Source organism: Myotis yumanensis, unplaced genomic scaffold, assembly GCF_028538775.1.
Source record: "Myotis yumanensis isolate MYYU_CA2020_CCGP unplaced genomic scaffold, mMyoYum1.0.hap1 SCAF_4, whole genome shotgun sequence".
Classification (NCBI taxonomy): Eukaryota; Metazoa; Chordata; class Mammalia; order Chiroptera; family Vespertilionidae; genus Myotis; species Myotis yumanensis.
The window spans coordinates 18,079,277-18,105,204 of record NW_027223755.1 but is presented as its reverse complement, the minus strand read 5'-3'; the positions used below and the strand labels follow the sequence as shown (position 1 = coordinate 18,105,204).

Below are 25,928 nucleotides of genomic sequence, written 5' to 3'. Positions count from 1 at the left end.
TGAGTAATGGGGGCAGCGCCCCAACCCCCTGATTGGCCCTGCTCTGTGCGTGACAGGGGATGGCGCCACAACCTCCCCATTGACCCTGCCTTGAGTGTAACAGGGGGCGGTGCCCCAACCCCCCAATCAGTCTATTCTGAGCTTGACTGAGGGTGGCATTGCAACCTTCTGATCCGCCCTGCTCTGTGCATGATATGGTGGCGCCCCAACTCCCCAATCGGCCGTGCTCTGAGCCTGACCAGGGGCTGCATCTAGGGATTGGGCCTGCCCTCTGCCACCCGGGAGCAGGCCTAAGCCAGCAGGTCGTTATCTCCCGAGGGGTCCCAGACTGTGAGAGGGCACAGGCCGGGCTGGGGGGACCCCCCGCCCCCGAGTGCACAAATTTTTGTGCACCGGGCCTCTAGTTTATAAATAATTATAATTTACTCTTTATTGTAAAGTCCACATAGTATTGATTCTTACAGAATTCTTGCATTGATGTGTGCCAAACTCTTGCATCGACATGCAAACTATTGTTACAATTCAATGAATATTAACAAAATCCTACTGCAAATAAGTGCTTGATTACTATCTTAATCAGCAAAGTCATTGTTGGGGTCATTGATGAACATATTTAGTTCTGGCTGGTGTGTCTGTTGATATTTTTGTTTACATTAACATAAATAAAAGAGTTTATACAAACTTCACTTTTTTATCAACTCTATTAGTATGAGCCACTTTTTTTCTGCTAAGTTGAATAATAGTTTTTATTAGTTACAATAGTATTCTTCAACTTTTTTTATTATTCCCAATGTAATGGCTTATTTACTTTTAATATGCTCTATTTATGCCTTCTCCTTTACTTTTGCAAGTGTAGAAAATAAAAAAATAGAAAATTAAGCCTCGATTTAGTATCATTTGCTGACTTGCACAATAAAAATACCCCCAATGTCAATGATTTTTAAGTGACAAGTTAACACAAGTGACACCACCAAACATGGAGTTGGAAAGAATGAGCAATAGTATTCTATAAAATTTTATAGAATGCACTGGAGACCTGGTGCATGGGTTCATGCACTGGTGAGGTCCCTCAGCGTGGCCTGCGGGGATCAGTGGACCTCTGCACCTCTGTAGCCTGGCCTTACCCACCAGCTCCTGGGGCTCCAGCCTGCTGTTCGCATTGATCTCACACAGCATGAAGTAGTGCATGAAGCAACAGGCGGCCAGGGAGGAGCCCGAGCCTGGGCTGGGCGCCAAGCTGCTCCCACTCATCCCAGTCTCAGCTGCGCTTGCCAGCCCTCAGCCAGGTGTCAGGCGCCCCTGTGTCAACTAAGCCGCACCCCCGCTGTGGGAGCGCACTGACCATGAGGGGGCAGCTCCTGCGCTGAGCGTCTGCCCCCTGGTGGTCAGTGCACATCATAGCTACCGTCCAGTTATCTATTGTCTGGTCGTCTAGTCCCTTAGGCTTTTATATATATAGATTCTATAATTTTTTTAGGATGCATTACAGCATTCTATTACATTTCCACCATGAGGTAAAATAGACATTAATAGCAACAAGAGCATAAACAATAGTAAAATATATTAATTCAATTAGAAAGTGATGATTTTCCAGTATTTATTATTTTGTTACTATGATGTTGACTTTTACATTTGTATACTTTAAATTTTAACAACGGCCATATTTACAAACCAGCTTTCCAAGTTTTTGAAATTTTAACAATCAACTCTTTTGAATTGTACTAGGTAACTCTAGCACCCCACTATTCTAGTCCTAGTTCAAACTATTAGCCCACACCAAATATTCATTCCCCCCCCCCCAGCAATTAACACCACCTAATCAGCTATATATAATGTAGATATTTTTGTGCTTCCCCCCCCCACTAATTTGCTCTCGGCTGACTTCCATGTATAAGACACCCATAGCCTAACCGGTTTGGCTCAGTGGATAGAGCGTCGGCCTGTGGACTTAAGTGTCCCAGGTTTGATTCCGGTCAAGGGCATGTACCTTGGTTGAAGGCACGTCCCCAGTGGGGAGTGTGCAGGAGGCAGCTGATTGATCTTTCTCTCTCATTGATGTTTCTGACTCTCTATCCCTCTTTCTTCCTCTCTGTAAAAAATCAATAAAATATATTTTAAAAAAGACACCCATACATTTTCCAGTCTAAAGATTTTAGAAAAAAATAGCGTCTTATACACGGAAAATGACTGTAGTTGTCTGAACAACAAATGTTTCAAATGTTTTTGAGATATTTATATTAAGTACCCTTTCTTAAATAATAATTTTGACTTTTTATAAAAACCTATATAACCCAGGCTGGATGGCTCAGTCATTTGAGCATCATCCTATACGTTGAAAGGTTGTGGGTTTAATTCCCAATTGGGGTACTTACAGGAGGCAATTAATCTCTCTATCTCTCTCTTTCTCTCTCTCTCACCTTCCCCTTTCTCAACTTCTCAGTAAAATTGTATGCTTGAGTGAGGATTATAAAAACTTATATAAAAATGTTTAACCTTTTTAAATTCATTTTAACCATCATACATAAAACTATAGAGAAAAAAATAAATTACATAAAAAAGTAAAAAGCAGAATAATGGAAAAACATGGCAATGTTAAAACAAGGCATAATATATCTATATGATCAACTTAATGTTTATTATTTGTTTCTGCATTTTGAGTTGATGAATTTTTTATAAACTACATGAACAGCTATTTGGGGAAAATCATACTTTAGTTCTAGATTTATAGATTTCATTATTATTTTCCAAGAAAATACATTTCTACTTAAATGGAATATTTCTGCAAACACTCACTATCTGATAAAAATATTTTATTTCCTATTTAAACATGAAATTATATTATTAATTCTCTTGATCAAAAAGATCAATTACAATCTTGTTACTTTCCATAGAGTACAAATTTCCAGATGATAAGAATCTTAATATTTCATTATTTACAGAAGTTGTATTCCATGTGTTCATTATACATCAATTTTATGGAAGTCAGTTTCATATTTCCTCTTTTCTTTTTCCTCCAAATACTATTTTTTACATGGACTCATAGGATATGTTTACATGTGCCATAGATAAAATATATGAGGTATATGTTTCTGTATATATAAGTGTATATGTATTTCAGTTCTGGAGAGAAGGATAGGGTAGAAGACAAAAAGAGAGAGAGGAAAGAGGTGTTAAAGAGAGAGACATAGAAAACCAACCATCAAGCATTAGGAATAAATGTGTGTTTGTGTCCATATATGGGTAGGTATGTGTTTACATGTATATTTTGAATTGAAATGCCATTACAGTGTAGCAAGCTACCCCAAAACTTGAAACTTTCAAAACAACTGTGGTTTTGGAAGTGAAGAAATTGAGCAGGGACTATCTGGGCAATTTCTCGATTCATATGGCATTGACTTGGTTACTTGCTAGCATTCAGATGATGCTTGGATTTCTGTAGAGGTTCACAGATGAGTCCACTCAATATACCTGGTTTGTCAGTGGAAAGAGCTAGGGATCTGGGCTCAGATAGGTCCCAGGCCTGTTCCATCTCAGGGCTTCTCTAGAGAGCAGAGTAGCTTAACTATTTACATGTGGACTCTAGAGAGAAGAGTAGCTTGACTGCTTACATGAAAGCTCAGGGCTTATGTAGATCAAGGTAGAAGCTTCTAGTTCTCCTAAGTCCAGGGCAGAAATTGCCATAACTTCACTTCCACTGCACTGTATTGGCCAAAACAGGCATAGGCCAGCCCAGACTAGTGGTATGAGTATTGTTTCTTGAATAAATCTGACCAAAAACTGCTAATGGCCACTTGGAGCAAGATGGATATATAGTTCTTTGGGTTTTTGCTCTTTCTTCCGTTTTACAAAAGACTGAATCCTCAGTTTTTACTCAAATCTTTCAGTTAGCCCAGGCTATTCACCACCTTTCTGACATCTTATTGATCATAATTAGAACTGTGATTCCAATGCTACTCGAACCCAACCTGACAAAGAGAACCAGGATCATGTCTGAAACCACATTGTCAAAATGCAGAGATCCTTCCAAAATCTATTTCAGGCTCGGTTGCAGTATTTTCCTCAATTCCTTCACAAGGAATCAGAAACTCAGAGGGTAGTGATGTATGGAATCAATACTGGCTCTATGGTACCTATCTGTCCTTGGGCAATTTTCCTTAACCTTCCTGTACTTGCAATCTCTCTTTGATAAAAAAAAAAGTAGGGTAATATGAATAACTTTCATAGGCAGTTGATGTCAGGATTTAGTGTGATGACCAAAATAAAGCATTCTTCATAATCTATAATAATAAAAGCATAATATGCTAATTAGACCAGACCTCCTTCCAGAAGTCCTTCCAGACGAAAGTTGCGAGGAAAGCCCAGGTCCCGAGTGGATCTGAAATCGGCAGAGCCGGGCTGACCCAGTGGCTTAGGCAGGCTGGGCGATGCGCTGGGCTGGGCTCAGGCTGGGGTCCCTCCCCTCCCGCTGGGGGGCCCTAGCCCTAGAGGTATTCACCTCGGTGATGACAGGCAGTGGACACTCAGAGGTGGTGTTTCTGCATAGGGCCTCATACACACACCTGCCCTGCCTGCCACAAGGCCAAAGGGAAGCCCAGGTCCTGGGTGCCAGAGGGAAGCTGGTGCTGGCAGCTGGGGGACGGAAGGCCTACTCCTGCACGAATTTCATGCATTGGGCTTCTGGTGCTTAATAAATACTTAATAACGGGCAGCACTTCTATTATCATCATCATCATCACTATTGGAATTTACTCCAAGATAAGCCTTTTTCAAAATTTATAGTTGATATTTCTCCATATAATGCTGCCTCAGTACATACTTGCTGAATAGAATAGGTATGCTAAAAGTCTGAAATTCTGTGGAATATTTGGCCTTCACAAATGCCCTGGAAGCCCTGTGTTTTTATTGGTATGATTATTAAGGATACTAATAAATGATCTTTTGAAAGTATAGACCCCATTAAAACACTAACAACAGATATAAAAATAAATGAAATGAAAAAAGAGAAATAAAACTTTCTAAGTCAGACGAATCTTTACTGACGCATCAACACAACTACATTCTCCTTGAATATGTCTATTTATGCCCCAAATCTATAAAGAAGATAATTCTTACTTTCATGATGATGATGTTCCTATCTAAAATGCCACTGTGACATTTGGATTTTTTATCAGGCAGACCTGGGTTACATTTCTGGTTTTGCAGATTTATGATCTGGGGAGAGTTACTTAAACTTTGAGTTTGCCCTCCCATGAAATTCATTGGAAAAAATATATATGAGATATATACCTGAAGTCACATTCCATATTCAAAACATGTGAATCTCCTTTCTTTTCTGCTCAGTAGAAATAAAAATGCTTCAATATAAATTCTAATCATAGGAAGAGAAAATTATAAATAAGAAAAAATTGAATCTACTTACTAAAGCATAAAAATGTCTGCCTTCATGAATCTATGATTATTAATTCCATGAGTCATAACTTGAAGCTAAATATGTTGAATTGCTTGCTTTGTTTGTTTTCAAATTCCGGGGTGCCAGTGTCATATAATACTAGAGGCCCGGTGCATGAATTTGTGCATGGGGGTGGGTGGGGAGGGACCGTGAGAGGCTGGCCTGCAGGCCCTGATCACAATCTGTGCCAGCTGGTGCAGGGGAGGTTGGCTGTGTTGAACATCTGCTCCCTGGTGGTCAGTGTGACTCATAGTGACCAGTCATTCCAGTTATTCGGTCATAATGGTTGCTTAGGCTTTTTTATATATGCTGTGTTTTTATTTAAAATAAAATGTACAGAAAAATCTAAATACAAATCTGAAGTTATTCCATTACCCACTGGAACTTTAGAGTCTGGAATATGCTGAAAATGACTATAGAAACAACCATGGCTTTGCTCAGCTTCATCCAGTACCAACTGACAGGTAGTGAAGTTTAGTCAGTATTGGCTGTCCACAAGGACAGCAAGACAACTATTCAAACCTTCTGTCACCTGAGGAACAAAACAAATATTTAGAGAGTGTTTTAACACTTACTGAGAACCTGATCTTTACTGATCCCCTACGATCATTTTCCAATGATATCATTTTGTCCATGCAGTCATGCACATCCCAGATGCACACCTTTACTAATGTCAGATCCAATTTGCATGGATACCAAGCTTGTTCATCATCCTTCCATATTTTGTAAGCATACCATTCTCCCATAAAGTACTCTTTGTTCATGCTTGTCCATTTTGATAACAATGGGTTATCAAAAGTCTGAAGTCTGGGTTTTGTTTGCCATATAAGAAATGATATTTTTTGTATTATTTAACTTTCCAGATTTGCATATCAATTTCTCCATCAGTAAACACTCAAATCGTAACATTCTAATGTCATAAGCTCTGCCCTGTAAGTCATAAAAATATTCAGCATACATTAAATTGGTGATGAATGAAAAAAGAGATTTCTGGAACTGTGTTGCCGATGGATACATAGAGATTCAATGTCTAAATCATTTTGCTTTCATTGTAAACGAGAACTTATGGAAGCCACATGATCTTTATAATAAGTATGGAAATTTCAGAATGTATACTGAGCAAACATACCATATAATATATTAAATGTTAAACTAAATAGCAAGTGAATAGCTAACACAAAGAATCTCCCAGGTTCCTAACTCACCACAGTGAGGCAGCTGGAAATATGAATTATTAGTGACAAGATGATAAGTGTCATCATGTAGAAAATGATTAGTGGAACTTATGAACATTATTAAACCTCTCAGCATTCATATTAATTTTTAAAAAAAAAAGATCCTTCAATGATATATGAGCACCTTAAGGCCAGATATCATGTGTTCTCAATTCTAGATTGATATATCAAATTTGACCATTCATGAGATTGGGGAAAGGAGCTTGTCCCCAGTACTGATGCTCAGGCCCACTCGCCCAGGTTCTGATCAGTAGGTCTGAGGTGACATTCTTGAAGTTGCATGATAATTGACACTTCACATGATTTTGTTATCAAGTGGCCCTCACGCCCCATTAGAAAAACATTGGAAGACCAGCACATTTTAACAGACATTACATAATAACATATTAGACATTGAGTGAATGATAAGTTAGGCAAATAAGGAAGTAAAATAAGCACTTGAGCTAAAGTGCATATTATAGTTTAGACATTGAAGAAATCTTACAAGTTTCTTTTATGAATGTGCACATGTACCTTGGAGATTTCTGTAGGAATTTGAATATGCATTCTTATTCATTTGTTCTAGCCTTTTAGGGATTTTATTTTGCAGTCTTCTGTGGCAATATCTAATGAACTGAATTTTTACATTTCAATCTTAAATACTTTTTAGTGAGTACAAATGCAAGAAAAAATTTTGGAGAATCTATTGCTGTATATGAATCTCATCATTCAGGGAACATACACATATGGTAGACCTGTGAGTTGGATTCAACAAGCAATGTTTATATCCACAGATGAGTTTTCAATGTTATGAACTTGTATTCAACAGAGAGTAATTCCGTTACAAGCCCCTACATGTCAAGGTGATTGGGAAGCAGTAGTCAATAGGTAATTTGCAGGCAGTGGGGCACCTGCAATCATTTACCAGGAAAGTAATAAGAAACAAAACAACATAATACAATGGTAATCACATCCTGTTGATTCAACCCAGCATCACAGGAGAATAAAAGGCAACAGTTCCCGTTAACAATTTGGAAGTAAACATTGCTAGTGAAGCATGTCCTGCAAACATTCACAATATGCCATTACCAGTTACCCAACATGTATTGTAAATAGAAGAGTTTTCTTTGTTTCAAACAAATGAGCAATGCAATAATTTATGGTAATTACTTTAGCGGCTTCATATAATATGTTTTTATTTCTTAATTAATTTATTTTATTTATTTCAGAGCAGAAAGGAGAGGGAGAGAGAGGTAGAAATATCAATGATGAGAGAGAATCACCAGTCAGCTGTCTTTCACATGCCCCCCCACTGGGGGTCGAGTATGCAACCAGGGATGTGCCCAGATCAGGAATCCAATTGTGACCTCCTGACACTCAACTATTGAGCTACAGCTGCTTCATATTTTTTCTTTACAAATTTACTTAATAAAAAGGCCATGTTTATGTCCTTATTAGGTTTATTTGGAAGACAAAAGTAAAGTAGATTACAACACTGTGTACATGGATATACGGCAGAAAAACCCAAACAAACAAATAAGACTTCATTTCTTACTTGCATTGTGTAAATATAGTTTAATCTGGTACATGAGTTTAGGCTTCACAGTTTTGAAAATATATAATACCATTGCACATTATTTTTTGTCTATGTGTGTGTGTTTCCATACATATATGCATTATTTGGCATGCCATGATGAAGATTAAAAGTAAACAGAAGTATAAATACATACTGGTAAAACTTCATCTTTCTAACTATGGCTTTTTAAAGTATGATCTTGACCCTCTTGCATTAGAATCAGCTGTGGTATTTGTTATAGATGTTAGGGGAAGTCAACAAGACCAATTTATCCTCCAGCTGGACTGGAGCAATCTGGGGCTCCTCACCCAACCTCTGCCTTTGGAATATTACTTGTACCTATGGTTCCCATGACAGGAGCTGTTTTCAAGGACACAGTTTTGAGAAGCAATGTGTGGCTGAGGTGGTGTATGCGACTGAATCCAGGTCCTTATATGAACTCTAAAGATTTTAGCATGTGGGTTTGGAGCTCTACTAGTCTTTGGTCACCCGATGGAGAAAAGATAATATTTCAACAAATTGTGCTGAAACAAATGAACATCCACATGCAAAAACATGACATAGATGTTACACCCTTAAAAAAGGTAACTCAAAATGAATCACAGGCCTAAATATAAAGTGCAAAAATATAAAACTCCTAAAAGATAACATAGGAGATAGTCTCCATGACTTTGAGTTTAGCAATGGCTTCTTAGATACAACTAAAAAATCATGATCCATGAAAGAAATAATTGAAAAGCTGAACTTCAAAAAAACTTAAAAACTTCTGCATTGTGGAAGACACTGCATTGTCAAGAGGATAAGAAGACAAGCCATAACCTGGGAGAGAATATTTGGAAGATAGATGTTTGATAAAGGACTGTTCTAAAATATACAAAGAACTATTAAAACTCAATAAGAAAAAAATAATCCAATTAAAAAAGGGCATCAATCCTGTATCAGATATATCATTAGTGAATATATTCTACCAGTCAGTAAGTTGCTTTTGTTTTGTTGAAGTTTTCCTTCAATGTACTGAAGCTTTTAGATTGATATATTCCCATTTGTTTACTTTTTCTTTTGTTTCCCTTGCTCAAGGGGACGTGTCCACAAAGATGTTAGTCAGACTAATGTCAGATAGTTTACTTTGTCTATTTTCTTCCAGTTTTATGATTTTAGGATTTGCACTTTAGTCCTTAAAGCATTTTTAAAATATTGTATGAGTGGTACAGTTTTTATTTTTTTGCATGTATCTATCCTTCACTTTGTAATGATCAATGTTTTACTTATATATTTATAGTATACAGAATATTACTTTAATTATTTCATTGTAAAGCATTTTCCTGGACAATAATCTTATACTTCTTCCCACTAGAGGTAAGTCCCTCTTATGATGTATTCTTTTTAGAATAGCATCTTTATTTTGTTTCAAATACTAGAACATATATATTTGTTTTATAAAATATATTAATTAATTCTTACCTCATCCCCTCTGCATCAACTCAATCCCTTCTTATATAATTATTACATGTTCTAATACATTGTTCTTTTTAATAAGAATGCTTGAGGCTTTTTTATATGCATGAGTTAGATGAATCACTTATTATCATATAATTATAATTTTTGATAAGAATACTTTTCATTTCATATTTAGCTTCAGGAAAGTTTTTATGAACTCCTCAATTATATATTCACAAATTTTGAAATTTGTGGGATCTCTTTTTCTGGTGCCCAAGGCTCTCCTCTCAAAGTCATTACAGATCCAGTAAATCAATTCAGTAAGAAATTCCAGAAGTTCCGTGTTTTTTATTCAAAACAACCGATTGACTATTCGTCCCATTTTTAAAAGACTATTTTTTGCTTGAATATACAATCAATTTTCTCTCATTATATCAAGATATTGTTTGCAAACGAGTTCAACACTATAGTTAGCAGTTATTATAATTGGCATCATGCTGTGAATTGCACTGTTAACTAATCAAGTGTGTGATTGAAGCCATTGGTGTCATTCTCAAAAGTGGCATGATCCAGATATTTTTTTTAATAAAAGTAAAAATGTGGTTGTTAAATGTAGACACATGTTTGGGGTAGCAACTATATTTATATTATATATTTTCATCCACATAAAGCATATATATGTATAGATTTAGATTTTTATTTATAAGATAGATCATCTACATGAGGACAGTTTTTCTTATTTTATGACTTAATAGTATTTGGGTAAACTTGGCTCTCTCAAAAATGTGTTTAATTTTTAAATGTAGGCCTCTCTTAACAAGGCTATCTAATTTGTGCATATCTGTGTGTTTACTTACACATAATTAGAAATAGATATATAATCTTTTTCATCTCTGTTGGATTCAAGTATTAATTCATGAGAAAGTCCATTAAATGTCTCCTTTGTCCCTATAAAAATAAAAAATGTGATTATTTGACTCAGTCTCATAACTTTATTTTGCATATATACTTAGATCCAGTTCTTATTGTTTTTATTTCTTGCCAAAAATAGCGAGTGTCTTAATCTTGATATATGTTAAAATGCTTCCCACCTATCATCTTCATTCAAGTATCCACACTTCCCCAACATTTTCCTTCATCCAACTTTGACATCACTGTCAAGAAACTATGTAAATTCTCTGCAAAGAGGAAAAGTAACCTCAGATCATCTCAACTGAGAAGCACAAGGTGAGAAACCAGAAGAACGAACAAGCTCAGGTTGCAATCTGCCCTCCAGTAGCTGCCCACCCCAGGGAATGCCGAGATGGGCATCTTACATTTCCCATGGATAGGATGGTTTGGGACGTGTGCTTGACATTAATATTTTAATTGGACAGTTTAGTAACATTGATAAGATACGCTTAGCCTCAGAAGCCTGGCTTTTCTTTCAAACGTATTTCATTAAAAATACATTTCTTAAAACAGAAAAAAAGGATAAATATTTCTATGTCATTTCTCATTTATTGACTAACCCATTCTGGGCTTTAAAATATGTGTTACAGGAGTTATTAGAACTGCCTTACATAACATGGACAGAGAAGCCAGAGAGCACTACTCGGTGGTCATTCAAGCCAAAGACATGGCTGGGCAAGTCGGAGGGCTTTCAGGATCGACAACGGTCAACATCACCCTGACTGACGTCAACGACAACCCCCCACGGTTTCCTCAGAGTATGTACCTGTTTCTTCTGATTTGAATGTAATACTATTCATTTATATAAAGCAGATGAAATACTTGCTTCTCTAGTGGCATGTTACTGTCATCATAAATGGAATGTTTTATTTTTGTGCCATATGATCTCCCGTCTATACACAAGACTAAAGATTTCATTCTACCTATTGTCTCCTGAACCTGGTAGATAATTGTCACTGTGTTCAAGGTGTGTGTTTCAGTTGGTATTGCAGTGAAACATTTAAAATGATGTAGTCACCGAAACCGGTTTGGCTCAGTAGATAGAGCGTCGGCCTGTGGACTGAAGGGTCAGTCCCAGGTTCAATTCCGGTCAAGGGCGTGTGCCTGGGTTGCGGGCACATCCCCAGTGGGAGATGTGCGGGAGGCAGCTGATCGATGTTTCTAACTCTCTATCTCTCTCCCTTCCTCTCTGTGAAAAACCAATAAAATATATTTAAATAAATAAAATGATGTAGTCATACTGGGTGATGATATCCTGCATTGGCTAAAGTATTTATGGGTTACCAAGGTATTCATAGAGATATTCAAAATATTCTTTGATATGGGCATTCTGAGGCAAAATAATTGCATGGGTAGCTTTTTTACTAAAACTTAAAAGAAAATCCTTCATATTAGGAATGAATCCTCTTCACATACACACTCTCACATACACAGACACCATCCAACAATCCAACATCAGGGTGCAATTAATATAATAAGGTAGGATTTTGGAGTAGAATATGAGTCTTGAGAATGGAGAGCATAAATGCAGGCAATTCAGGGAGAAGTATCAGTTCTGTGTGCTTGAAAGGAAGTGATATTTATGATATCAGAAGGGACAATAAATAATTATATTTGAATATTTTTGATGTGGCAGAACTGTAAATGACATTTTATAGAATGATTTTTAATTATAAAAGTTCTGTAAGGGATCTGGCTCTTATGTTCTTCTTCCACATGATGTTTCAAAACTGTAATAAAATAGACAATGTGGTATGTCAGTAATGACTCTTCACAAGTTAGTGCTAAATTCCTTCCCCAACTTTATCTCTTTTTAAAAAAAAAATATTTTTTATTGATTTTAGAGAGAGAGGAAGGGAGAGGGAGAGAGGGATATTGATGTGACTTAGAAACATCAATCAGTTGCCTCCTGTACCCCAACTGGTACCAAACTTGCAACCTGGACAAGTGCCCTGACCAGGAATCAAACTGATGACCAACCAACTGAGCAACACAGGCCAGGGATCCCCAGCTTTATCTCTTAATGTTGGTCTCAGTACACCTCAGGTTCAGCCAGGTGGAATACTGATCATTCCTAACACATAGTCATACTTTGCATACCCTTAATTCAACTCAGAATTCTCCACACTCACATTTCTTTGTTTAAAAGCCCTGCACAACTAACCTGGTTGCAGAATCAGCAGAGTTTATATTCTTAATTTCCTATTACATAGCACTTTCCCATGTCCTTTCATGTTATCTTTATTTCCATAGGTGTGTATTTCCTCACCTAGTATGCATCTAAGTAAGAATAATGCTTGAATTGTCTTTGTAAACCTAAGTGTTCAGGTCAGTGCCCAGCCCTTGAAGAATGATTACTACTGAGTAACTGGGTCAAATTTAAATACCCTGTCAAACTATCATTGTTAGAATATATACAATTCAAGTTCACAGTTAGGCAAAACCACTTTAAAATACTGGTTCTAGAGTTAAGATTATGTGACCTGGTTCACTGGCCTTTGCCCTGTGAAGAAAGTATGTCTGAAAGAAAATTATAAAGCATAGGTAGGGTTATATTACATTAAATATAACATATAATTAAATTTAAATCATTTTACAAAGTACAGCGTACTTTTATATTTAGTTTATCATTTAGTCCATGCAATATGCATATATACATACATCGCTTTCACATATACACATACATCACTTTCACACAAGTGCTATTATTTCACAGGATTAGAAAACTTAATTTCAAATATTTTTAAAAGATAATGAGTAATAATGCTAAACTCAACTAAATACAAAATTTAATATAATTCAAAATTCTAACTTGTATACCTTATTTTCAGGCAGATTATACCATGACTATTGTTAAGATGTATATTAATATCATAGATTTTAATCAAGAGAAAAATCCAGAGTGGAAATAGCTGGGGGAGGGGATCAAGCGGGGGAAAGGAGACATATCTAAAACTTTAGACAATAAAGAAATAAAAAAATAAAATAAAACAAATCCAGTTCTACACAATAGGGCATCAATAAATGCTTGGTCAAAATACATATAGCATCTCCATTTCTCTCTATAATCTTTTTTTTTAATTTACAAGTCCATTAAAATTGATTTTAGAATTCAACAGAAAAATTGTAGTAGTGATGAATATGGAAAACTATTTATGGGCTTATGATAGATTAATAACAGTTTTGTTGTTGGAAGCAACCATTTATGGTGAAAACAATAATTTTACCTGACAAGGAGACAATAAATTCATACTCTCTGAGTGAACTCATTATATGTAATGGGATCTACCTGTCCATAGTAACAGCCTGTGCAGAATGACTGACAGATGTCACCCGTGCCACACTACAAGATGCACTTAGTTTGAAACAGAGCCAGTACCTACGCTGACTTGTTTAAAAGATATTTTATTTTGCACTCATGTTGCTCGAACATACTGCTGCTTTCAGAATGATTTAGTGTCACCCTGACAAGAGTAGCTTGCAGTAAACTATTTTTTATTTACCCATTGCATTAAACTCATCAAATGGCTGCTTACATATGGGAAACTTTGTAAACTCTTGGGAGAAAGAAATGATGTATATGAGGACTGATATTCATGAAGCACCAAAAAACACAAATCCATTTATATTTCAACCTATATAAAGATCACATCCAGTTACCAAATGGAGCCAATGGTCTCATTGTTTCTCTTAAGACATGATATTTTTAGTTCTCCTAACTTCCTTCTCTCTTTTCCTATCTGAGAGAGCCGCCTTTCTTACACCATTATGTGATCAGTTCTAGTATAAATATCCAGAATACAGAACTGCAAAAATATTACCTTACTGTGTTTTTATTCTTTATCTTTCATTTGCTGACCTACTATGGCCTGAGAAGGTGAGTCAGCTTGTTATATCTTGTATTAATTTAAAGCTAGCTCTTTATTTTATTTTTTGTTAATTCTCACCCAAGGATTTTTTTTCCATTTATTTTCAAAGAGAGAATGTAGGGGAGTGATGGAGCTGGAGAGAGAGAGAGAGAGAGAGAGAGAGAGAGAGAGAGAGAGAGAGAGAGAGAGATGAGAAGGATACATTGATTGCATTGATTGGTTGCCTCCTGCATGCGTCCCTACCAGGGTCAGGATCCAACCTGCCACCCACCTATGTGCTCTTGACTGGGAATCAAACCTGCAACTTTTGGGGTGCAGGCCAACACTCTAATCATTGAGCCACTAGCACTATATTTTCATTTCAAGTAGATAGGCTTTGAGTAAGTGTTTGAGAGCAAGAATGAATTAGACTAATAGCTAAGTTAATTCTACAGAGTTGCAAACTCAGTGTCCTAGGATACAAGGCGAACAAAGGTCCAGGAGGGAGAAAAGCCATGCTCACCTAAGAGATCAGCCACTGCTCAATCCTAAGTAATGCCTACTTGTGGGCAGGAGAGTGTTAGAAAAGGTAGCAGCTTGTAAGACTCAGTGAATGAGAAGAAACCAGACCACCTATGGCTTGAACCCTTAAAAAGTACAAACAGATGCCCAGTTCTCCTCAGAGAAGAACACCTTGTGATGTAAAATTCCTCAATATTAGTCCTTTTATTGAAAGAAATCTATTCTACTCCTTAAGATTCTTGTTTCCTTTCTGGTTTTAGCTATGTTAGAATTATATTGTAGTTGTTGCTTAATTTACTATTAGGCCAAAAAAATAATCACTGACAACTATTAATCTGTATAAACTAAATATGCATGTTAAAGTCATCACCTTACACAAAAGTTTATAAAGCAAACTTTCTGTACCATAAATGGAAGGATATGTGTTTCTGAGACTTGCCCTTGGAGAGTAAATAAATAAGTTGGGGAAAGAAGAATAACACATGTCAAATAATCACAATGAGACTTGATTATCTAACAGAACTTCCAATAACTGGAAATGATTGTGAAACTATAAGTCATCCAACAACTGCAGCCCACTTAGGACTGGAGTTACTATAGTGCAATGTAATAGTGGGAGGATCAAGTCCTGAAAGTTCAATAGATGGCAGTATTTCCCATAATACTAAAAATTACAGATGTTTAACTGATTTAGGTAAGTTTTAATGTTCCTGAAAAAGAAAATATAATTGATGAAGATATTGACATTGTTGTGATATTGCAATAGCAAATATTTCGGAGGAAGAACCATAGTTTTATTACATACATTTTCATAAAAAAAAATCTAAATGTATATAATACATTGAACACCAGTATTTTAATTGAGGGAGGTATTCAAAGAAACACACAAAAAGCTTCTTCTTTGATCTGTAGTGTGCTTTTTAAAATGACATCCAGTTGATTTTATTATGGCTACAGGATTATTATTTTGAAACTTGTAAGGATTTCTTTAACATCAGCATGTGATTTATTTAGATAATTGTCTCTACATACTTTAAAAAAAGTACATTCTTCAGCTGCATGGTTACTTTTCTATGTCTGTAAATTAGTTCAAGCTCATTCATATGCTATTCCAATTTTCTATATCCACACATTATTTTTGTTTGTCAGCTACTGAGAGATATATGTTAATGTTTCCCACTATAATACTAGAACTTTCTATTTATCCTCATACACACAGAATTAGTAAATGATATCTTTCACAGATTGAATTTTTTTCAGTGTGAAACCTCTCTCTTTAACTTTAATAATGGTTCATTCTTGAAAGTCCAATTTTTCTGATATTAATATAGCGATATCAGGCTATTTACTCTTTTTCCCCAGTTAATAGTTGGATGTTCCCATCATTTTACTTTCAAACTATATTGTTCTTATTTTTAAAACTTTCTTTAAGCCACTTTGTGTTTGTTGTTGTTTTCTTCTGTTATAATCTCGGGTTACAATTTTTTACAAGGTTTTTTAAATGTGGAAGAATATTTTAGAGAAAGCACATTGGCATCAGTGAAGAGAAAGACCTGGAATAATGAGGAAGTTAAAAACATAGGGAGCAAAATATACATAAGTACTAATCCATAGCCGGATGTCATAATTGATGATTTTTAAACTATTGTAATTTTTTATTTCAAGTTATAAAATTGTGTTATCTTTTACCTCCTTCACCCATTTATCTACCCTTCTCCCATCTCATCTCTGGCAAATACCAGTCTCTTCTCTATATGTGTGAGGTTGGTGTTTTTGTTTTAGATTTCACATATAAGAGAGAGTATACAGCATTTCTTTCTCTTTTTGACGTATTTCACTTAGCATAATACCTTCCAGGTCTATCTAGGTAATTTCAAATGGCAAGATTTCATTATTTTTATGGTAGAATAGTATTCTCTCAGAAAAAAATGTCTATTCAGGTCTTCTGCCCATTTTTTTAACCCCTAGAGTGCCGGGAGCGCTATCATGCTCCTCCTGCAGTGTCACTATTAGATGCTAGTAGTTCACTCTTTATGAGGGGGAAAAAAAATTTAAAAACCTTAACTCAAAATGCCGTGGCAATTTTAGCATAGTTCCTAGGATATTGGTTGGCACTCAAAGGGTTAATAAATTGTTTTGGATTTTTTTATTGTGATTGAGTTGTATGAGTTCTTTATATGTTTGGTGATTAACCCTTTATCAAATCTATGACTTGCAAATGCTTTCTCCCATTCAGTAAGTTGCCTTTTTATTTTGTCCTCGGTTCCCACTTGGTCTGAAGAAACATGCTTCTGATATTAAAGTTAAATATTTGTTAAATCATTTCAGGTTGCCTGTTTAGAAACTTACCAGTCATAACATGTCAACCATTTTACTCTTTGTTTAAAATTTATTTGGCTGTATGCTACGGCAGAATTATCATTTTTTTTCCCTTTATTTACTCTCTTTTGTATAGTTATTTATGTTTATGGTCATAAGCAGAAATTTATTTGAAGAGCTTTGATTGTTTCTAGTTAGGTTTTATGCATCAATTCTCCACAGAATGCTGAAAAAAATAGGAATTATTTTCAATTAGAATTTATAAATTTACCATCTTTTAGCTTTTTATGAGTCATGCATATCATTAAAAGTGAGAGAATATTTGCCCAGCTAGTGCGGTTCAGTGGTTGAGTGTCAATCTATGAACCAGGAGGTCATGGTTTGATGATTTCCAGGTTGTGGACTCAGTTCCCAGTACAGAACATACAGGAGGCACCCCATCAATGATTCTTTCTCATTAATAATGTTTCTATCTCTCTCACCCTCTCACTTCCTCTCTGAAATCAGTAAAAAATATTTAAAGTGAGAGAATGTTCAAAAGTGATACACTGTATCTTCACTTTGAAGAGAATAACTTTTCATAGGATAATCAGCTTTGCTATTATTGACACATCATAACACAGAATGTGTTAGGTTAAAGAATTTTAAATATATTATTTCAGAGTGCAATGAAGATTCTCATACTGGACAATTGTGTTTTTAATGTGTGGCATTCAAATAGCTATAGTATTAGTAATATGCTTTATTCATGTATTAAAACATTGCAGGCCGACCTTAATATAATGCTTAATGATTAAAATTCAATAGAAGTTTCTTAGATGCAGGGAAATTCCTTATTGCTTGTGTGTCCTTTTCCTAAGTTGAAAGCAGCATTTCCACTGTAAACTATCTGCATAAAACAATTTAAAAGAGAGATTTAGAAACTTTCTTGGTAATCTTGTTAATGTCAGGCAACCTAGATAATTCAGATATTATGGTATCTAACCATTTATATGCCAATCAATTTTCTCCCAGAATCATCTATAAATACATATTTTATATTCAACTGGTCACTTTCTCATATAAATACTATCCATGTAAGAAAAATATTAATTAGTCACAATGAATGGGATGATCAGATTAATTAAAGGTTTTGAGGGCTGTGGCTTGGGTTAATCTTAGGGAATAATTTATTTGCTTACCTGGCAAAGTCACTGAAGCAAGGATACAGGTCTTTTAAAAAGCAATTAAAATCAATTCTATCCTGGGGAAACTGTGTGTTAAAAGGGACAAGCTTCATTGAGCAAAATGCCCTTTTATTATTCCCACCAAGTCTTCCTTTCTTTAATGTACTTCACCTAATCATTAACATTTTATGATGCCTTCTAAGCAATTATGTGAAAAGGATCACATCTAGCAAATAAAATTATAGCACAATCAGAAACAAAAATATGAAATAATTGTATTTGTATCTTTAAGCTCTGTACAATTATATAGTATAAAACCAAAATAGGTAAATTTAGCACTATTTGAAGATATCTTTAAAACTTCCTAATGAGGTAGACTATAACAGAAATCATTCATGTATATTCAAAATAAAGGAAAAATACTAATATACTACAAATAATTTGTTTAAAACTAAATAATACCCATTTCACCTTCATATTTTAGTTTTCCATTCAGAGAATCAGAGCAAAGTTAACATATTGAAGACAATTTATATATTTTTGTAAAATATATTTCTCATTTTTATTAGATTCTCCCCATCATTATGGATTCCCAGCATTTGTGGTATCCCAATTTTTTCCATGCTGAATAAAGATTCAAATACCAGTTGCTCACATCTTGATTTTACTTAACTTTTACTGTGATAAAATGTAAAGAACATAAAATTTACCATTTTAACCATCATTAACTGTTCAGTTCAGTGGGATTCACATTTTTACAATGCTGTGCAGTCGTCAATACCTTCCATCTTTTGAACTCTCTGCATTTGCAAAACTGAAACTTTGTACCCATTAAACACTAACTCCGCGTTTTCCCCTCCCCTCAGTAACTGGCAACTGCTATTCAACTTTCTGTCTCTGAATTTTACTATTCTACTTACTTCATATTAGTAGAATCATAAAGTATTTGCCCTTTTTTACTTCATTTGGCATGTTTTTCAGCTTTATTCATACTGTATATTAGAATTCAATTCCTTTTAAAAGCTCTTTAATATTCTGTTGGATATTATATTGCATTTTCTTTAGCCATTTGCTATTGAAGGCCATTTGGGATGATTCTGTCTCTTACATTGTCATCAATGCTGCTATGAATATTGGTGTACAGATATATGATTAAGTCACTGTGCTCAATGCTTTTGTGTGGATAGCCAGAAGTAGGATTGCTGGATCCTATGATAATTTTATGTTTAACTTTTTGAGGAACCACTATACTGTTTTCATAGAAAATTTACTATTTTACATTCCCAATGGCAATGCATAAGTGTCCCAATTTTTCTACATGCTCGTTAATACTCATTTTCTTTTGCTTTTGTAAAAATAATAGCTATTCTAACTTCAGTTTTTATAGTTCGTGTGTTTCTAATAATTTGTCAGTTTCCTATATATGTAAATTTTTTTAGTATTTTCTTACAATTTTTTTTTCTTTCTACAAAATATGTGGTTCTGGCTCCAGGTTGTTCTGATTTGGGTAATTTGACTTGTCTCTCATTTTATTGACAGTCAGTTGGTTAAAGGTTTGTCAGAGAGAATTGAGAATTAATCTGGTACTTGCTGCAGACCAAGAGCTCTTTACGGGAGAGGGTGGGGCAAGAGCAAGTAAAAACACCACAGATCCTTACAGTTTGGAAAGTACTTTTTCTTAATGGAGTGTTTGCTTGGTGGCTATGAACTTTTGGCTTTGCCAGAGCTCCTATAACTTTGTCCAGCCAGTTTCTGGTGTTTTCCATGTTCCCACGGCGAATCGAGGGCTTGGAGCTTCCTAACTTGCCATTTGGCTGATGTCAGTCATACCATTACTTTAGCAGTGGCCGGCAGACTGCGGCTCGCGAGCCACATGTGGCTCTTTGGCCCCTTGAGTGTGGCTCTTCCACAAAATACCGACTTCTGCACATGGGCCACGAAGTTTCAATCGTACTGTACGTGCGCGCCCACACGTGGTATTTTGTGGAAGAGCCACACTCAAGGGGCCAAAGAGCCGCATGTGGCTCCCGAGCCGCAGTTTGCTGACCACTGCTTTAAGGCATTTAAATCACAATTGTTCCAACACATTCAACTTTTCGAGATAAGATAAAAATTCTACCTTGAAATGATTTAAGGTATCAAAATGCCACAGACGATGTAGTAAACCTTTGGTATAACACGCACCTCATTCAGGAGACGCGCTCCTGTCTCCCTGAGAACGTTTAGTACATTCCTCCCATGGGAGCCTGTTGTGGAGCCCCGTGAAGCCCAAGTGGCATCCAGGGGAACAAGAGTTGAGGGGAGCATGTGTACTTGCTACTGACATCAAGTCTTCCAATAGACTTCATAGCTCCCTATGGCTGTAGTGGTGTGAGTACACCTACACAACAAGTCTGATGCCATGGTTTGATATTTGGGATGTCACTCTACATGTAGTGGATTTTACCTGTGAGAAGCAGACAAATATATGTGACAGGAAAGTAGACTGTGAACAAACTGTATCATTTATTCAGGAGTGTTTGTCCTTTCACTCTCTTATCATGCTTTTCTGTAGGTGGTGTGTATGTCCCTGCTACTTTAACTTTGGGCTTGACCAATGACTTTGTTTGACCAATGGAATATGGTGGTGGAAAGAAATTAAAGAGAAAGATTGAAGTTTCTGCCATACATACATTTGTGTTGAAATGATTTTTTTAAAAGACATAATGATGTGAAAAGACTATATAGAAATAAATTAGGAGTTCTAGAAAACTGAAAATAATTAACATAAGTCATGAAAGCAATAAACAACAAAAGAATGAATAATAATATAGAAAAAATGAAAGTAGAGAAAAACCTCTATATAATAAGCAAGTTAGTATATTATAGGTGGAGTGATCAGAGAAGAAAACTGTGAAATGTAAACTTTCCTTTATAAACAAAAAATAAAATAAAAATTTTGAAAGAGAACTTTTATGACTGAAAAGAAAGGATTCAGAACTCAGACTAAGTTATCACTCTATATTTCAATATGAAAACACCATCTAAAACTAAACACATCTGATGATTTTTGTTTATTATAAACACCAAAATAAACCTTAACTATGGATGCAGAAAAAGGAGCAAATCAGCTGGCTAATTGTACTTTTCTTCTCTGAAAAATATATACCCATCTCACAATATACAGTGATGCACATATGGACACTTTGGTTGGTTTGGGAGGAGTCTTTGTATCATATAAATTTACATCAAATCGTTATCTACTTCAGCCTTAAACAAAAGAACAATTTATTTTACTATAAAGGATCTTTTCCAGTGATTCTTCACTGCTTCATAATATCTTTCAATTATTGATAACTGTTAAAATAATAACTCTTTCTCTAGTAAATGCTTTAAGAAAAGGGAGGGAACAAGAAAAACTCAATCATTAATTTCAAGAGGGAGAATTAAGAATTTTTCTCACAAACCCAATTATAAAATGTATTTCTGAAAATTGCATGAATGATCTCTTTGTCTCTCTATTTGCCTACTTCTCTTTTTCTCCGTCTCAAGCTAATACATAAGTGGAGATACCATACAGTACACACATATAATATACTAGGGGCCCGGTGCACAAAAATTTGTGCACTGAGGAGGGGGTTTCCTCAGCCCAGCTTGCCCCCTATCACATACTGGGAGCCCTAGGGGATGTCCTACTACCTGCTCCCTGCTCCCCTTGGGGAGCGGGCCTAAGCCACAGTCTGGCCTCCCTTTGTGGAAGGCGACCGGGCTGATCAGGGGAAGGCAACAGCCCCATCACCCCGCTGCTGCAGCCACTGCCAGTCACCGCAGCCACCAAGGTGTTTTCATCAACACGGACTCCAGTCCCTTTACCATGAAAAAATGACAACTTTCTTTAGGCATTTTCAAGAAGTGTCTTTCATAGGATATGACATTTCTTTCTTTCTTTATCCTCACCTGGGGATATGTTTCCATTGATTTTTAGAGAATGTGGAAAAGAAAGGGAAAGACAGAGAGAAAAACATCAAAGTGAGAGGAACACTTTGATTGGTTGCCTCCTGCATGAGCCCTGACCTGGGCCGGAGCCAGGGAGGAACGTGCAACCTAGGTACATGCCCTTGGTCAGAATTGAACCCAGAATCTGCGTTGGGCAGGCCGAGGCATTATCCACTGAGCCAAACTGGCTAGGACAGGATATGACATTTCTTAACCCTCCAGCAGCAGACCTTCATTTTTTTCTCCAGGAGTGTGGTAAAAAAAAACCCTACATCACTTTTTGGACTCTTATTACCCAAGTTACTAAGAATATTACCAGTGGCATACAGAGAGCTTAACCAATCAGAGGTCAGAAAAGGTGTTTCCTCTGTAGTTCACACCAATTGCTGGTTTGGCCCCTGCCCAGGCCTAACGCCTCTGGCGAGTCATTAGCCCTGGGCCAGGGCACCCTCAGCTCCAAGCCACCGTGGCCATCAAGGATCGCTGGCTGGGTGCGCCCGGGTTCGGGCCGCCACCACCATCAAGGATCACTGGCTGGCTCCTCCCCGGCCCAGGCCTAAAGCCTCTGGCCCAGGCATTAGGCCTGGGCCAGGGCACCCCCAGGTCCCCGCCACCGCAGCCATCAATGATCCCTGGCTGGCTCCTCCCTGACACAGTCCTAAAGCCTCAGGCCGAGGTTTTAGGCCTGGGCATCTCGCCGCCTCCAAAGATCGCTGCTGGCTGGCTCCTCCCCGGCCCAGGCCTAAAGCCTCTGCTTGAGGCTTTAGGCCTGGGCCGGGGCACCTCCAGCTCCCGCCGCAGCTGATGGCTGGCTGGCTCCTCCCCGGCCCAGGCCTAAAGCCTCTGGCCCAGGCATCAGGCCTGGGCCAGGGCACCCCCAGCTCGCGCCGCCGCCGCCGCCGCCACCATGGAAGATCGCTGGCTGGCTCCTCCCCAGCCCAAGCCTAAAGCCTCTGCTCGAGGCTTTAGGCCTGGGCCGGGGCACCCCCAGCTCCCGCCGCAGCCGATCGCTGGCTGGCTGCTCCCTGACCCAGGCCTAAAGCCTCAGGCCGAGGTTTTAGGCCTGGGCCAGGGCACCCCCAGCTCACCGCCGCCGCCGCCGCCGCCGCCGCCACCACCGCCATGGAAGATCGCTGGCTGGCTCCCCCCCGGCCCAAGCCTAAAGCCTCTGCTCGAGGCTTTAGGCCTGGGCCGGGGCACCCCCACCTCCCCACCGCAGCTGATCGCTGGCTGGCTCCTCACCGCCCCAAGCCTAAAGCCGGCCGCCATCTTGGCTGACAGTTAATTTGCATAAGGATATGCTGATTAGCCAATGGGAAGGGTAGCGGTCGTACGCCAATTACCATGTTTCTCTTTTATTAGTGTAGATGCTTGTATAAACAATATGCGTGGGTATATATGTTTGTGTGTGTGTGAAATTGTCGTCTGTCTATGTGGTTTTTTAAATTCATGTTAACCCTCTTGAAGATGGTATAGCACAGTATATAACTTTTTAAAATATATTTTTCTATTGATTTTAGAGTGAGAGGGAGAGATAGGAACATTGATGAGAGAGAAACATCAACATCCATTGCACCCCTTGTCCACTCCAAACCTACAGCCCGGACATGTGCCCTAATGGGGAATTGAACCAGCAACCTCATGGTGCATGGGTCAATGCTCAACCACTGAGCTGCACCACGGGCCAGGCTACATAACCTTCTTGTGAACGCAGCACACTCTGAGGATTCTTTTGGCAACAGAAGAAATGCTTACTTAACTGTAGCATAAAATTATTTAGATGGGTATTGTTTTATGTTTGTGTGTTTGTTTTTCCCAGAGAGTAATTATAGAGTAAATATATTATGGAAAAGCAAAAGATTATTCAACATGTATATTAATATTCTATGATTTATGACCCTTATTAATCTTATTTAGATAAAAGTGCATTTTTTTCCTGAATAGCAAGCTGACTTTTTCTGTGTGAATGAATTAATGGCAATGGCAAAACTTCAGGATTTTAGTCAAAGATTTCTAAATTCATTTTGATTATACCCTATAAAGTTTCTCCCCTGTGTTTTTCACTTCCATAGAAAATTCAAATTCTCCTAAATTAACAGGTAAATGAAAGTTTATGTATTACCATTATAATTCAAAGATCGTAATACCTAATTATTTGTGGACTGTTGTTTCTCAGGTGTCAGAATTTTTAAGGGTAACTCTATACAGTATTTATATACCTTCACGGTTAGTACTGGCACGTTGTTTTTGTTAGAATTAGTATGTAGAGTAAGTTTGATATAATTTGTTATTTTAGGATAATTTTATGTGTTTTCTTCCATTGTTAAGCACAGTATACTAAAATGTGTTAGGGCATAAATGAATTATATTGGTATTTAGGGTTACAAAGGTATTATATTTATGTTAAACACAAATGTTTAAGCATTAAATGCATGCTAAGTTCTTTAGAATATGCTTTCTACCCTAGCAGGTTCTATTTTTACATTTTAATAATCTTTGTTATCAGAGACATCTTAAACTCATTGAGTTCATTTACATTTATCATAGTGTCTCTGTTTTCAATTTCCACTTCTATTAATCCTGTAATTCTCTAGCTAGAATATTACCTTTATGACTTATATAATAAGTACTCAGAAGCTGTATTTTACAAAATTTTTGTATTTTTTTATCTTGTTAGAGAGAATCTTTTTCATTATCTTTATTCCTTTGTCTATTGAGGATATGGGTTATTTCTATATCTTGGCCAGTGTGAATACTGCTGCAATGAACATGGGAATACCAACTTCTCTGTGAGGTCTTAATTTCAGTTCTTTCAGATATACTCAAAAGTGAGATTACTGATTATATGGTAGTTCTAGTTTTACTTTTTTGAGAAACCTCCATACTGTTTTGCATTGTGGCTGAACCAACTTACATTTCCACAAAACAATGCACAAGGATTTCCTTTTCTTCAGATCTCGCCAATATTTTTTATATTTTTCTTTTTTAGTAATAACCATTCTGGCAGATGTGAGATGACATCTTATTGTTATTTTGATTTGCATTTTTCTGATGATTAGTGATGGTGAACATATTTTCATGTCTTCTTTTGAAAAATGTCTATTAAGTTCCTCTCCCCATTTTTGATCAAATTGTTCTTTTAGTGTTGAGTTGTATAAGTTCCTTAATTTCTGGATATTAAGCTGTTATTATATTAATGATTTTAAAATATTTGTCCCATCGTGTAGGTTGTCTTTTTAATTTTGCTGATTCTCTCCTTTGCTGTGCAGAAGTATTTTAGTTTGGTGTAGTCCTTCTGATCTATTTTTGCTTTTGTTTTCCTGTGCTTTTGATGTCGTAGCCAAAAAATTGTTGGTACAACCAATGTCAAGAAGATTTCCCCCTATGTTTTCTTCTAGGAATTTACATTTTCAGTTGTTAATTCATTTTGAGGTGATTTTTGCATATAATGTAAGGCAAAGGTCCAATTTT

General features: G+C 36.7%; 1 protein-coding gene across 6 annotated transcripts in view; it reads left to right on the top strand.

The window, feature by feature from the left end:
• Window positions 1–25,928, top strand: part of CDH18 (cadherin 18) — a 687,616-nt gene that overhangs the window by 585,152 nt on the left and 76,536 nt on the right. For all 6 annotated transcript variants that reach the window (XM_070411928.1, XM_070411926.1, XM_070411927.1 and 3 more), the window contains one exon: window positions 11,218–11,385. In XM_070411928.1, the coding sequence (XP_070268029.1) occupies window positions 11,218–11,385 (168 nt within the window). The remainder of the gene's footprint in view (window positions 1–11,217; window positions 11,386–25,928) is intronic.